General features: G+C 38.2%; 1 protein-coding gene across 1 annotated transcript; it reads right to left on the reverse strand.

Moving 5' to 3' along the window:
* Positions 1–219: 219 nt before the first annotated feature.
* Positions 220–3,911, reverse strand: LOC110789917 (uncharacterized). Its single transcript, XM_021994638.2, has 4 exons — positions 3,112–3,911; positions 1,812–2,667; positions 1,361–1,389; positions 220–1,020 (listed from the first exon to the last, which is right to left on the reverse strand). The coding sequence occupies exons 1-4, from the start codon at positions 3,169–3,171 to the stop codon at positions 643–645; spliced, it is 1,323 nt and encodes a 440-aa protein (XP_021850330.1). The 5' UTR covers positions 3,172–3,911; the 3' UTR covers positions 220–642.
* Positions 3,912–16,550: the final 12,639 nt, after the last annotated feature.

Consider the following 16,550-nt stretch of genomic DNA (forward strand, 5'->3'; position numbering starts at 1 on the left):
ACCAAACAGTAGTTTGTCTTGGCGAGTCCAAAACAAGAAGTCGGGATTAGGTTCTTTTGACATCGTTGGTGGTAACCATAGAAGGTGGGCACGCATGAGAGTCGTCAACATACTGATATAAGTCGTGGCCTATCAAAATAGCAATTACATGGTTAAGCAAAGACTGTTGAAAGAATATTTAGAGCTACAATTAAGGAGATAAATAAGTAGAGTATCTCATGGAATAATATCTAGAATATTTACATTATGCTTGGGATTATGCATATATGCTCGTATACATAAAGTATTTGAAGGAATTAAGATAAAGACATTAAGTTTGTATTCCTTCACGTGATAACTAAACAAGTGGAAGAAGATCTAAGAACTAACTGGTTAATGTGGTATGTTCGAGATCTATTAGATTTATCTATACATGCTAACTGAGTGACACCCACATTCTGGTTTTCTTATCCCCGTATCACGAAATAAAACTCCTTATTCTATACAAAACAATTCAGATAACGCAAAGTAAATTAAGGTGAAGTCTAGGAAGATCCTGCACTGCATGTTCGTTATTATACACATCGGAGAGAGACAACCAGAGGAAAATCCTCAAGTGTTGCGTGCTTGTGAAGTATTTGTATTAGCATTCTCCTTGTCATCTTAGGTTTTGTCTGATTCTGTAGGTTCCTTGTTCAAGTCTAACCTGAACCTTTCTTTGGCATCCTGTGTATTACCTAAGCATCCCTGTCTTTTTAGGTTTCCTGCTTCCTTTCTGCCATCTTGAAAGTTAACATTCCCTAATTTTCCCTTTTTTGAGTTTACATTATGCAACTTAGCTTCTAGCTTTGAAATGCGACCTGTGGTATCAATCAGTGATTTTTGATTCATTCTGACATCAGGAGCATTGACACCCTTCAGAAGCTGTACAAGGTGTCCTTGATATGCCTTTAGCATATCTATCTCATCTTCTATTGAAAGTCCACTTTTGAAATCAGCCAATATAGCCGCTTCATCTTCTAAACTGTCTCCCATAACCATCTACATATATTTGTCACACAACCTTCAGAGTTAGAATGCGGAAACCATCAATTCTAACTACTATTGAAAGTATAAGCTAGGTAGTAATAACGTACAACGTAACGGTCTTAATTTCAAGTGCCCTTACTCTTAGCAATGCATCTCTACTAGCATACATCAGCCGTCATTCATTAATGTTCATTGTCAAAAACAACTCAATAAACAGTAATGGAAGGAATTTAGTCCAGCATATTTACTTTGTCAAACATCTGAACTAGACCTGGTTATTCCATGCAAGAATATTACTCTCAAGATACTCTTCGTATGACTGAAATAAACCAGGTGCAAAGTTTGTAATTACCTGTAGGGGGGCTTGCTGCACTTGTCGACCTATACACATTTTGGCCAATACAATAAGATTGATGACAGGTTTGACATTATCATAAGACATTAGGTATGCAAGGAACGAACTGAACAGATTTATTCAAAATAGACAGCAATATTACTCATGTTTATTGAAACATATTTACGTATTCAAGTATGAACTTTTTGCTACTACTGTATGGTGTTAGCCCTTCCGAATTGTCAAGTGTGGACTTGCAACTTTGTTCTAGGATTCTCTAACAAAGACTTACAGAAAGCTGTTATGGCCTTAGGTTGTTACTCGAAAACTTCATCCCAATTCCCAAACCAAATAATGTCAAAATGATGAAAATAGACATATATCCAACCTTCTGGGCAACTATATAGAATCTGATTAACAAAGTGCTAGTCTAACACAAACGACTTGACTGTATCTCTACAAATCATACCTGAACCAGAATGAATTAGACTTGTACTTGCACCAGTTTTCCTGATATTAGAAACTCGATGAGACCCTGTTACTTGAGTTGGATTGATAATTGGCCTCAGGCTTTTTGGAGCAGTGGCCCTAACAGGAGCAAGTTGCTGATACCCCAAACCTTGAGATGGATTGATAATTGGCCTCGGGATTCTTGGACCAGTGGCCCTAACAGGAGCAAGTTGTTGATACCCCAAACCTTGAGATGGCTTAAATGCAGGTTGACTTGTTGAACTGGGACGAGGCTGCGACTCAACTTCAGAACGATTAGTTCTAGAAACTACTCCTAGCTGCTGTTGTTGACCACTACCAGGTTGAAGGCTACATAACCAGGGATGGGTTGGAAGAGGCCTCAGGCTTCTTGAAGTAGTGGCCCTAACAGGAGCAAATTGCTGATACCCCACCCCTTGAGATGGCTCAACTGCAGGTTGACTTGCTAAACCGGGTCGAGGCTGCGACTTAAATGGTGGAGCTTGAGCAGAGGTAGGATTCAATGGAAATCGAAATCTGGGAGGGCAAAGAGAGTAAGGAACAGGTTTACAAATGTTAGCCGGAGAAGCTCCCATCTGACTCAGAAAAAGAGATGAAATATGAGGTTGATTAACATTTGAAATGCTAGCATTATTATTTCTCTTCCTTTTTTGATCTTCACCAGTTAGGCTATTACAAATGCTAGCATTATTCGATCTCTTCCTTCCAGAATCATTACCAATTACCCTATTAGAGGGTCCAATTCTTTGAGTTTCAGAAGGATCATTGTTATTCTGCCTTGAAGTCCTTACTGTCAATCCCATATCTTCCTCGACATCTACATCTATAGGCTTCAACTGAAAACACAGAAATCAACTCATCATGTACAAATCTAATCCAGAATACTGCTACTTTGTCAAATAAACCACCAAATTAAACATCCATTTATTTCATTCAGAAGGCTAGTTATATGAACCAACAAAGTCACACATAATATCGAAATGCAATAATCAATTGAACAAAGTACGACATTATAATTTCATAATTGCAAGAAAAAATTAACGAGAGTAAAACATAATCAAGTCCAGAAGAAACTAGTTTAGCCAAGTTGAATTAATCAATAGTTTAAACACCCATTTGATTATTTTTCTCTCAATTTGCCATTAAAAGACATTCAAAAGGTATTATGAACACAGAAATGGGCAATGCAGAAAGTAACTGAGAGATAATTAACGAATAATACCAAGATTCTTACAAAAAAAAACCCAGTTGATCGAAGAAATTAAGTTTGAAAAACTTACATGAGAGCCAATCTCTGTTCTAGATTCATCTACATTGTTCTTGCCCTTCCTGTTATCCATGGCGTTTACAATCTTGAAAGATTATAGTATTTGGACTTTGGGTTTGATCAGAGTTGAGTTTCAAGGGAAGGAGAGAGATTTCAGGGAAAAGAGTTGAATTGTGTTTTTGAGCGCCAAAACATAAACGGACAGACGGTTTATACCACGTCACCAATTGTTATTTAAGCTCTCCCCTTTCTTCCTCAGATATTTCTGTCTCCGTCATTTCCTTCCTTCCTTTCTCTTTTGAGTTTCCCTTCTTCCTCCTTGAGCTGTCTGCTTCATCTCAGTCTTCTGGTTCATTATCATGGCATTCCATGAAACCTTATTTCTCTTCGGCATTGCACCGAACTCCCTTTCTGCACTAATCAAGTCCTCACAATAAACATACCCATCAAGCATACACGGGATACAAGTCCAAGAAACAATATTTCTCCCAAAACATTTCATCAAACACCTTCTGAGCATCCCTAGTTGACTTATTGAACTTCTATCTTTATTGCTAGAATCCCATACCAACTTTGTTAGAATGAGTGAGTTAACATTGGAGGTTCCACTTGTAATTTGCAATTGAATTCTTCAATTGCGGCGGCAATTTGATCAATTAATTTGAGAATTAGGAAAAAAAACATTGAGGAGAATCGAAGACAGGAGGGAAACAAAGTAAAATAAATAACGAAGGGAAATTAGGTAAAATTGAGGGAAATGGCTTTGTTTGAGGTCACATGACCTAACACAAGAATGGGTCAACGCCAGGAATTTTTGGTCTAACGGATGAAATTTGGGTACTTCCTCGTAGAGCTGTCAAAATAGGTCATCGTGTCGGGTTTAGGTCGGGTCATCTCGGGTCTCGGGTTATGATCAGGTCGGGTCGTGTCGGGTCAATATTTCATCCGGGTTGAGTTCGGGTTCGGTCGGGTCATGTCGGGTTTTTTCCTATCCCGGGTTCAGGTCGGGTTCGAGTCAGGTCACATTTTGGTCAGGTTTTATTTCGGGTTCGGGTCTTATTAGGTCGGATTTTAAGTCGGTTTGTAGCAGGTAATTTCGGGTTCGGGTTTAAGTCGGTTTGCAACACAATTATTTTCGGGTTCGGGTCTTGGTTTGGATAGGATAATAATCGGATCAGATCGATAGAATTCACGTCGGGTCACTCTCGGGAAAGGGTCAAACTCGAGTCTGATAATTAACTTATACATTTTAATTATTTTATATTGTAAAATATATTGTTTAACTTATTTTAGAGTCAAATTTTATAAATAATCGCGTGTTTTTGTCAAGTCAATACATATATAAAGTGATATGGATTACGAACTAATGATCGATTTGGTCATCTCGAAATGTAAAAGTGAAAAACATTTACTCCTGCAACTCGAATTTCATTTTTGGAATGAGGGGTAAGTGAGTGGGTCTCGAGTCAATGCGAGTCTCCTGTGTGATAGTGTAACCGTTTTTCTCGTTGTTGAGCACATTGACATAGGTCGCGTAGACAAAGAGAAAGACTGTCAGTTAGGATGTTAGACTCAATTCCTACATTTCATCTCATCCAAATTGCAAAATATAACTCAAAACTATTGTAAAAACAAAACAAGTTTTACTTTACTTTTGTTTATTTTTATAAAAACGTTAAGTTGTTCAACACGTTCTAATTTTTTCACATTTTAATTTTTCAGTATCTAGTAATAAATAATTAAAATAGATTTATTGTTGAAGTTAATATTTGGTCGAGTCAATGACAAGTCGGGTTATCAACAGGTCGGGTGAATCGGGTTATCACAGGGCGGGTCAATAACATATTTCATCGAGTTAATCGGTTTCGGGTTGACATCGAATCGGGTATCGAATCGGGTTCGGGTTATTGTTCGGTCGGGTCAGTTCGGTTATCGTTCACCTTCGGGTCGGGTGTCGGGTTCGGGTTCGGGTGTTACAACATCGGGTTAAAATCGGTTATCGGTTTTTTCGGGTCGGGTTTCGAGTTAACTATTTAACCATAATTTCAGGTCGTGGTCGGACACGGATTCGGTCGGTTCAGGTCGGATTTTCAAGTCGGGTCAGTTTTTGATAGCTGTACTTCCTCGGTTTTAATATTCTTGCACCATTCACAAGTAAATTTCACAAATATTACCCCATTTTTGTTTCAGAAAATAAAATATTTACTTCACTGTACAAATAACTAATAGTACTCCCTCCGTCCCTTAATACTCGCACCGCTTTCCTTTTCGAACCGTCCCTTAATACTTGCACCGCTTCTATAAATGGAAATCTCTACCAATATCACTTACCTACTACCTCACCTACACACCTACTCCCTACAAAAAAATCATTTAAAATTGCACACCCCTCACTCATCACTCCCCACCCCTTACACATTTCCCACTAACTATATTAAAAAAACACCCCACTATCAACTAACCCCCATTTGTTATGAATAAACAGGAGAGATAAGAGAGAGAGAATAGGGTTGTGTCTATTATTCCTTATAATACTGGGTATATATAGGATACAATAGTTAGGGTTTGACTGAACCCTAGAATATTTCGGAAATACTAATGGGGTATAATGGGCATCCATATTATATTTCATAACACTCCCCCTTGGATGTCCATTATACAAAAATAAAATTTCTCTCTTAAAATAAAATATTGCCTAATGCGCGAACGATGCTGCCTCATTAAAAACCTTACCAGGAAAACCCAGTGGGAAAACACAATGGTTAAGGGAAAAAGAGTGCAGCGCGCATCTACTCCCCCTCATGATTACATAACTTGAGATCTTTGATACAACACAATCCAATCTGGTAAACTAATTTCTTGAAAGTAGCAGTTGGAAGCGCCTTGGTAAATAGGTCTGCCAAATTTTCACTTGAACGAATCTGCAGAACCTGTACATCACCATTCTTTGATGTATCCATCCTTGAGCTGTGCAATGCATGCTGCATTATCTTCATACATAACTGTTGGAGCTTCTTTCCCTGTGGATATACAATCTTCTCGTATATGTTGAATTACAGACCTTAACCATACACATTCATGACTAGTTTCGTGGATAACTAAAATTTCTGCATGGTTAGAAGAAGTAGCTGCAATAGTTTGCTTCATGGAACGCCAAGAAATGGCAGTACCACCACATGTAAAAACATATCCTGTATTTTCAAACGTTCACTTGTATGTACTAGGTGAGTATTTATATCACCAGACTTTTGACAATAATACCTGAAATAAATATATTTTCTTGTACATAATATTACAAAATGTATCCTTAAATATTGGACAAATATAAACCTTCTTCTGGAGGTTATAAGTAGTAGTAATCATCAATGTTGATCAAAATTTCTCTAGTCATACTTTCATGATAATACATGATAAATAATAATATCACTGTCCAACTAAGGGTATAATGTAATTTATGGTTCTTCTGGACCATAAAATAAACTCAATGTAAGGACATTACATACTCTTATCTTAAAATTTTGAATCAACTCATATTTGTACAAGAATTCTTCCGTAAATAAACTAATATGTATATTTCATAATTCTCAAGTACTCAAACTAATGGTTGAGACGACAGTTCAAAAACACTCTTCAAGAGTTTAGATAATATTTGATCAATGTTATGACATTCATATGTAAAACTTAAAGGGCTAGATGTGTAAGAACATCATGTATAAGTTCTCCAGGAACTCTTCTTATTGCATGATTCATAACATGCTATTAAATCAATATTATATATATACTTCTTTCGCAACTATTCGCCCATTGGAGTAAGAAACTCCTCTTATAATATTCATAAAGTTGCAAATCCGTCTTACCATTCTTTGGATGCATATTCATATATGACATCATAATAATTTTGAAACATATATAACTTGATAAATGAAAATCAATCATGATAAAACACAAAACAAACTAAATGTATGATGAATGATGCATTTACATATTAACTACACATGTATACGAATAAGACTCAAAATGAAAAACACTGTACAGTGTGGATATTTTAAATCCATATCTTGTTGGACTTCAGGCCCATGCGCTCATTTAATCATTATAGTTATGTCTACATCGAAACAGACATAGATTTACGATCCCCTATTCAAAATCCATTATTTCTCGCATATGCATTATATTTCGGTTCCATCATCTACCGGTATCATCAAAATTCTTCAACATATATTCTGCATGCTATTCATCAATGATATCTGAATATTTATTCAATAGGTACCATTCATTTTTCCTCACGGGCCATCTATTATTATTCAGATATCTATACCACTTCAAGGGTATTTCATACACTATATAATTAATACTGTTATCTTAATTTTCAAAAATATCATCAACTGCATTATCTTGCCATCCTTTTCATATAACCACTATGTTGGAACCGTATATATAATCTACACTTCAGGTGTAGAGATTTAAATAAATATTGGCAAGATATATATTTCTCGACACTTACTGTATGTAACATCGAGCACTATGACTATCATACACCTTTATGCCTTTGAACATGTAACAATTTAACACAATCAAGTCATAGATATTTATTTCCAAACATACTAAGGACATAAAGCTGGCATGTACACTTACTCATATGGGGATCAATTTATTATCTTTCAAATTTGCCAACTTATTCTTGCTCGTCTCCCCTTAAGTTGGGAAAATATTTTCAATATGTTATGGGGCATAAAAAATTTCACCAACTAAATAATACACTTTCCAACGTGTATTTTGATAAATATTACATACTTTTGTTCTCTTCTGGAGATCAACATTGATTATGGGGAGTAGATATAATATGGAGTTGTTTTCTTCATATTTTCTCTTTTCGTGCTGACATATGATTGCCCCAATCAAGAGATTTACGATATTTAAATCAATTACAAAAAACTTGTAAACTTCTTGGTGATCTTCAAGTCACTTACTATCATTTTTGGTGAACTTCGGGTCACTTACTATCATGTTTCATTTTTTGTAAACTTCTTGGTGATATTCAAGTCACCTACCATCATTCTGGTGAACTTCAGGTCACTTACTATCATGGTGAACTTCATATCACCTATCATTATAAAAGTTTTCAAAGCTATTAATATCTCTTGTATTTATTTTCTCAATCGATTCATTATAACTATTCGATTGAAATAAAACTCAACCTCATCATTTTGTCCTGCCTTTGAATATATACAACATATGAGGGAGTGTCAGCACATAAAATTTTATTTGATAAGAATTTTCAAATTCTCATAACGGGTTTTCTTAAACCCGAATGGCCTGGATTATCACATCATGCGTATATAATATCATATAAAATATTTCATTCGATAACTGCTGGTTATCTTCTCAAAGTGATCACTGTAATTATAGAATACTATAATTTGAACATATTGTGATGTGATATAACGACACAAACTGGTGTCTCAATTATAACGGCAAGACAATCTAAACAAAACTTATGGAAGATAGCTTGTACTCTTTAAGAGGATCCATTACAACTTTGGTACATTTCACAAAAGTATAAATCTTCAGAATGTAGTATATTACTCATGCTCATAGAGCGAGTCAATAACATATGAACAAATATTTGTACCAAATTCAACATCATTGAATTATATTCTTGATCTCATACTACTAATTTTGTTATGTTGAGAGCTATCTCCCTTTAATCCTTCCATGTACATAAATTTGGTTCGGAGGGCGTGCTACAATGTCTATTAGACATATGTTTTCATTATCTTTACACCATGTTTATCTATAATTTATTCCCTTGTGATAAGTACTAATAAAGCTCAACAAGATGTTTTGGTGTGATGGGCCCAACTTTTATGTAATATTTTCTCCGCAACCAACCAAAAATATAAAGTTTGAGTTTTCTCATCATTAACTTTTACCTAATTTTCATCATTTACAATCTCACTTCTGGTGTGTATTTTGAAATCACATTCATGATTATACTATGTTTTACTTTCACATTGACTATTGACATTATCTTTACCATTTTAATTCATACATTTCTCATTCACTTCTCCGAATGGTTTACCTAGTTGAATGTGAGCAAAATATTTTTCTTCAGGATTTCAGTATTTTGTTCATCCACCAAAAGACAATATATGAACTATCTTTCTCAAAATTATCGTGTCTGCAGGAACACACTAGTTTCATTAAAGATATATAGGGTATCTTGACAACAAGATTTAGAAACTACTATAGTTTTTCGGGTCATATTTTCTTGTACTTCTCCAAAAGGTCTGCAGGCTTTTAATCGTCAAATGTCTAGACTTAAGTCGTGAACCTATTTTGACTTGTAAACAAAAGTTAAAGCTATATTTGCATTTCAACATATAAATAGTTTTCTTCAAGGAAGAGAAAAACCACATATTTAAGTTTTTCAATATCATATAGTAAAATACGTTGGTCACATTCTCATATTTATCTTTCTCTTGTTTGCTACCATCTTTGTCCCACTTCTGGTGGGAATACGAGTTATAGAGAAAACCACCTCGACCATATCCGTATCCATGCCCACGTCCATTTTCTTGACCATTATTATTGTGTGGTAATTTTCTTTCCTATTATGGATGTCACATTCGTTTCAGGGAATGTAGCAGAACCTTCTCAGCCATAAGGAGACAAGATATAAATTCCGAATATTTCTTAAATCTCTTTTCACGTTATTGTGTCTGCAGGACAACATTATTTGAGTGAAAGGTAGAATAGGTTTTCTCCATTATTTCTGCATCAATGATTTTCTCTCCACATGATTTCAAATGTGAAGTAATTCTGAACATAGCTGAGTTGTATTGAGTTACAGACTTAAAGTCTTGTACGTAGTCTTAAATGTAACCAATCATATCGAACTTTAGTTAACATTGCAGTTTTCTGGTGGTCATACCTCACCTTTAGATTATTCCACAGGACTGGTGGATCTTTTACAGTCAAAAACTCAATTTTAAGACCCTCGTCTTTTGCATCTAGGTAAATTTTATCATCTAACACCCAAGACAAATAGTCTTTTGTTTCTAGTAATATCAAGGGCCGCAAATTCGAGTTTTCTAAGATTCGGCATAATTCACTATACAAAATATTGCAAATTAAGAAGCGTCTACAACAATAAATTATTATTATTTTAAAACTTAGGTTTAACCAAATAATGCGATATATCGTATAATACTTGAGTAGTTAAAACAAAACAAACATAATGCAAATGCAAAGAATTAATTCGCATATTTCTTAATTAATCATAGTTAATCATAAACTGAAAATAATTAGCACGAATTGACATCCGGATAAAGAGCAACAATTGACATAAGGATATCATACAACACAAAATATAATGCAAATACAATAAAAGAATTATACAACAAATATTATGGTTAATGGCGGCCGCGGTAATGTATATTGCAGCATAATCTATAAACTTTGGGACAAATCCAAACATGAATACAATAGGAGAATACATGAATACGGTGTCGTTGTTTGGAATGGGATAAATCCAAACAAAGACAAACAAATACAAACAAAGTGACGTATATACTCAAACAATAAACTTTAAACTTTGCAATGAGATAAATTATAACATAATCATAATCAAAAGTATGCTGCGAGTAACAGAGACAAACATATGGCAAATAGTCTTGCGGTAAACAAAACATAATCCAAAACCTGGAACTGTTCGGTGCTGCATTGTTCATGAATAATTCGGTGAAAGACAAAAACATGAATGCGAAGCAATAATCATCGACTCAAATTGCAGCGAAACGATTAAAAGTTTGACCCTCAATGATAGATGATTTCCCTGGTTTCTCTTTTGCTCAGTCGGCTAGGGTTTGGTGCTGATAACGTGTTATGAATAAACAGGAGAGATAAGAGAGAGAATAGGGTTGTGTCTATTATTCCATATAATACTGGGTATATATAGGATACAATAGTTAGGGTTTGACTGAACCCTAGAATATTCCGGAAATACTAATGGGGTATAATGGGCATCCATATTATATTTCATAACACCATTAAATTAATAAGTCAATTCAAATGTCTTAAACTCCGCACCGGTCAAACCGGTGCGAGTATTAAGGGACGGAGGGAGTATATCCTTATCTATTAACTCTAGTTGATTTAATGATTCAATCACATGAGTAAGTTTATATTTTTGTATTTCTCTTTCTTTTTCACTCCAGAAAAATATGAAATGGATGAAATACAACATTTTTTAGGGTAAATGTGCTAAAAAGGACCTTTTATAACCCAAATTTTGCGAGAAAGGACCTTATATAATGATTTTTGTGAAATCACACCTTAATGTAAATTTTTTTGCGAGAATGGACCTTATATAATTAATTTTTTGTCTAATCACACTTTAATATAATATTTTTTTCACGAAAGACAACCAAAAGTAAGTTTCCGACATTGACTTCCGGCCATTGACTTGCAGAAGCACGTGTGGCTTTATTTTGCTAACCACACCCAATTTTCCTCCAAAATTCTAAGCAGTAAAACCTAAAGTTGAAAAAAAAATCGAAAAAAAAATCAAGTTTGAAATTTTAAGACTCTGGAAAATCAATGTCTTTAGCCAACTTAAGCCACACGTGCCAGTCAATTGCCGAAAAAAGCTCAATCAATGCCGGAAACTTTCCTTAGGTCCTTTCTCTCAAAATTTATATTAAGGTGATTTCACAAAAAAATTATATAAGGTTATTTCTCGCAAAATTTAAGTTATAAAAGGTCATTTTTGATAAATTTGCCTTTTTTTATATACAAGATGGTTTGTCATGAAAATCAATTTTTATAAAATAGTAAAAATGTTGACGTAAAGTGATAGTGATTTTCAAAGTTTTAGATAGTTCAATGTGATAATTTACAAACTTTATTATTTAAGGTGGTAAGTGTACGGGGTGTCCTACCGGCACCACCTGGTACCGGCAGAACTCCCCGTATGTAAACTTAACCTGCAGGTAACCTGGTCATCTTAGGTAAATATCCTCTACCGGCATTTCTACAAGACAGCCTACTGGCATTATCATGAAGACAACCAACCAAGGGTCACTATCAACAGGTCGCTATCTAACCACAAGGGACCTACCAGATCATACCCTTGGATTGGTCTATATAAGGAGCACCTCATTTATTGCTATGAGGTACACAAACACTTAAAGACACTTCTTTCTTACTCTCTAATCATTTCTTAATCATCTCTTAATCTCTCAGTAATCTTACTTAAGCATCGGAGGGGGGATCCTCGAACCACCCCCGAGGCTAGTTAACCCATTCTGTTGTGCAGATATCAACCGGCAATCTCGACAGGAATCCAGTATCCCACAGTCAGCTGTTCTCATTCCACACCCGGAACAATTGGCGCTAGAAGGAGGGGACCTTATCCCTTGAAACGGTAGAACAGTCAGCATGGATTTCTCACAGAAAGACGGTAAAAAATCAAAGAAAAGTCAAGAAAAAGCAACAACCCCACAACCGGCGACAACCTCCAAGTTCCAACCCTCACTTCTAAACCCCGTCCATCCGTCACAAGCACAATCAGTTATCAGCCCAATAACAAAAAACACCTCGATACCGGCACAAAGGGAATTTACAGTGGAGGACGATGAGGAGTTAGAAATAGAAAGCCCTGCCAGAGAGCAACCGAAAACTCCGCTGGAACAGACGCTGCAGGAACGCCTGTCTCCCCTGTCGGAAGTATTCACGGGAGAGCAACTGAAAACACTGTCAGCGGTGATGGCCGCTTTGTCAGAACTACCAGCCTCGCAGCAGCCAGGGTCAGTCAGCAGTCTAAGAAAGACCAGGCCGACGGTTCCCCAGTTACCTGTTAGGGATCTCCTAACCGCCCTGAATCAAGAAAACACCCCAGAAAAAAGAAAGCGCTCGGATCCGGCGGAAACAGAATGGCCGGAAACAGAGCAAGTCCCCATCGCGGAATACGAACGAAGAGCGCCGGTTCTACAGATAGCTAGACGGCAGACAATCCAGCCAAAGGATTCTCCCCTGTGCCGAGAAATTCTAGAAGAAAGGATGGAAAGGATAAAAATCCCGACAGGGAGATACGATGGGACGACAGATCCGGAGGATCACTGCACCACATTCGAACAGCACATGATGCTGTACACTGATTCTGATGCCATGTGGTGCAAAGTGTTCCCATCCACACTCCTAGGAGTTGCAGCGAGCTGGTATAAGGGCATAGAGGCACACTCCATATACAGCTTCCGACAGCTGCAGGTGTCGTTTTTGTCACGATTTGTGAGCAAACAGAAGAGAAAGAAATCATCGGGAGAGTTGATGTCGTTCGCTCAAAGAGATAGAGAGCCGTTAAGGGATTATCTCACCCGCTTTAACAACGAGTCAATCACTATCCCCAATTTGCAGCAGGAGGTTGCCGTTCTGGCTCTTATGAGGGGAATGCAAGAGTGCGAATTCAAGAAATATCTCAGCCGAAAGTCATACACCAATCTGGGTGACGTCCTGCACAAAGCCAACGAGTACATCAGGGGGGATGAAATGATGAAGATCTCCAATGTGGTAGTGGCAACCGGCGGAAATGTCGGGTACAATCCAGGCTATAACCCACAGACGGGAAAAGGAGGAAACAATTTTCATCAGAGCAATAATCAGCAAGGGGCAGGGCAGAGAAACCAGAATAACAGAAATGCCAATCCACAAGGGCAGAGAAGCTGGCAAGACAGAAGGGAGTCCAGAGGACTCTTTGATAACTACACTCCGCTGAACACACCGCGGACGGCAATTTATAACATAAACAACAAGATGGATGGCTGGAGAAGGCCGCCACCAATGCAGAGTAGGGAAAGGAATGTCAAGAAATTCTGTGACTTCCATAATGAGCACGGCCACCTAACAGAGGACTGCAGAGACCTCAAAGACAACATTGAGGATATGGTCAGAAAGGGGTATTTCTCACAGTATAGGGCAAGGCAGGGAAATGGTAACAACAACTCGGTGGGAGGAAACCCTACCAATTCATACCGGCCACAACAGCAAAATCAACAACAATACCCTAGAATCGAGCAACCATATCAGCCGCCTAGAATCGAGCAAAAACAGCCGGAAACCAGTGCCAGAGCAGAACAGAGGGATGGCGGGAAAAAACCACCCGTGTATGTAATTTCTGGCGGCCCAGTCCACGGAGGGACAATAAGCGGCGCCAGTAGAAGCTTGGAGGAACACAGGCACATGGTAAACTTTCATAACACAAGAGTGTGGCCTAACCCACCCAGCATACCAGTGATGACATTCTCGGAATCGGATTGCAGAGGCATCATTTTCCCGCATGATGACCCACTAGTTCTTACAATTGATATAGCAAATGCCGATGTGAACAGAGTACTGGTAGACGGCGGCAGCTCAGCAAACATCATCTTCTGGGAAGCTTTCAAACAATTGCACATACCAGAGGACGAACTTCAAAGGGTAAACTACCCAGTAATCGGTTTCTCAGGATCTACAGTGTACCCAGAGGGTAGTATAAGGCTGCCGGTGAAAATCGGAGAAGGATCCGAAATGCGAGATCTCATGGTGGATTTCATAATCATTAAAGTGCCAGCGGCCTACAATGTGATCATCGGTCGCCCATTCATACATGACGTGCAGGCGGTAGTCTCCACCTATCACTTGACAATGATATATATGTCGAACCTGGAAAGGCCGGCAAAGATAAGGGGAAGTCAGTTGGCGGCAAGGTCCTGTTACTTGACTGCTTTGAGAACACCGGGAAGAATGGTCCCAGAAGTGAACTTGACCACTGAGCCGGCAAGGCAAGAGATACACTTGACTACTAAGCCGGCAAGGCAAGAACAACTGTCAAAAAGAAAGAACTGCACAAAAAGGGGTCGAACCGACCTAAACATGGAACACTTTGATGAAAGGCCGGTATCAGCACCAAGACCAATGCCAGATGGTCTGACAGAAAATATCGAGCTGGAGGCTGGAAACATGGATAGAACAGTCGTGATCGGTACGGAAATGGGGAGTGACATGAAGGTCAACCTCATAAGCTTGCTGAGAGAGCACGCTGACATCTTCGCATTCTCGGCGGATGAGATGCCTGGTATCGATCCAGAGATAATGGTTCACCGATTAAACGCCGACAGAAATGTTAGGCCTGTACGGCAGAAAAAACGTAATTTCTCCACGGAAAAAATGACAGCAATACAAGAAGAGGTGGATAAACTTCTGGCGGCAGGTTTCATTGAGCCATGTGACTACCCCGAATGGTTGGCAAACGTGGTAATGGTAAAAATTCAAGTGGGTCATGGAGAATGTGCGTAGATTTCACCAACCTTAACAGAGCATGTTCGAAAGATTTCTACCCCCTGCCACGGATTGATAGGCTGGTAGACTCCACTAGCGGTCACGCAATGCTCAGTTTCCTAGATGCTTTCTCAGGGTATCATCAGGTCAGCCTGCATAAATCAGATAGGAAGAAGGCGGCCTTTATCACAGATGCAGGAGTTTTCTGTTATAAGGCGATGCCGTTCGGGTTGAAAAATGCAGGGGCAACATATCAAAGGCTGGTTGACAAGGTGTTTGCCGACCAAAAAGGCAGAAACGTGGAGGTCTATGTAGATGACTCTATCGTAAAAAGCCGGAAGGAGGAGGATCATGTTAGCGACCTCCGAGAAACTTTTGAAACTTTGAGAAAATACAGGATGAAATTAAACCCAAAAAAATGCGTCTTCGGAGTAAGGTCGGGAAAATTCCTGGGTTTCTTGGTCAGCGAGCGTGGCATAGACGCCAACCCTGAAAAAGTAGAAGCAATCATCAGTCTGCCGCAACCCAAGAGCGTAAAAGACATACAGCGGCTGACAGGAAAAATGGCCGCCTTAAACAGATTTGTGAGCAAGTCGGCAGATAAGCAAATGCCCTTCTTCACAACCCTGAGGCAAAACAAGAAGTTCAAATGGGGGCCGGCAGAGCAAGAGGCCTTTGAAGCTCTAAAAAGTCACTTAAAAAACCTGCCAACAATAGCAAGGGCAAAAGAGGGCGGCAAATTACAACTGTACATATCGGCGTCGCCAAAGACAGTTGCAGCAGTACTGGTAGCCGAAACAGAAAACAAAAGGCAGCAGCCGGTATATTTTGTGAGCCATGTGCTAAACGGCCCAGAAACAAGGTACACGTTGGTGGAAAAAATGGCATATGCAGTCCTCATCGCGGCTAGAAAGTTAAGACCATACTTTGATGCGCATACAATCGAAGTGCTAACAAACTTTCCTCTCGAAAAAGCCATCAGCAAGCTAGATACATCAGGCCGGTTGCTAAAATGGGCAATAGAGTTGTCCGAGTTTGACTTGGAATTCCGGCCAAGAACTGCAATCAAAGCCCAGGCATTGGCGGACTTCATAGTTGAAGCGTCATACCAAGAGGATGAAGTACAAGCTGAAGTAT

This window comes from Spinacia oleracea, chromosome 4 (assembly GCF_020520425.1).
Source record: "Spinacia oleracea cultivar Varoflay chromosome 4, BTI_SOV_V1, whole genome shotgun sequence".
NCBI lineage: Eukaryota > Viridiplantae > Streptophyta > Magnoliopsida > Caryophyllales > Amaranthaceae > Spinacia > Spinacia oleracea.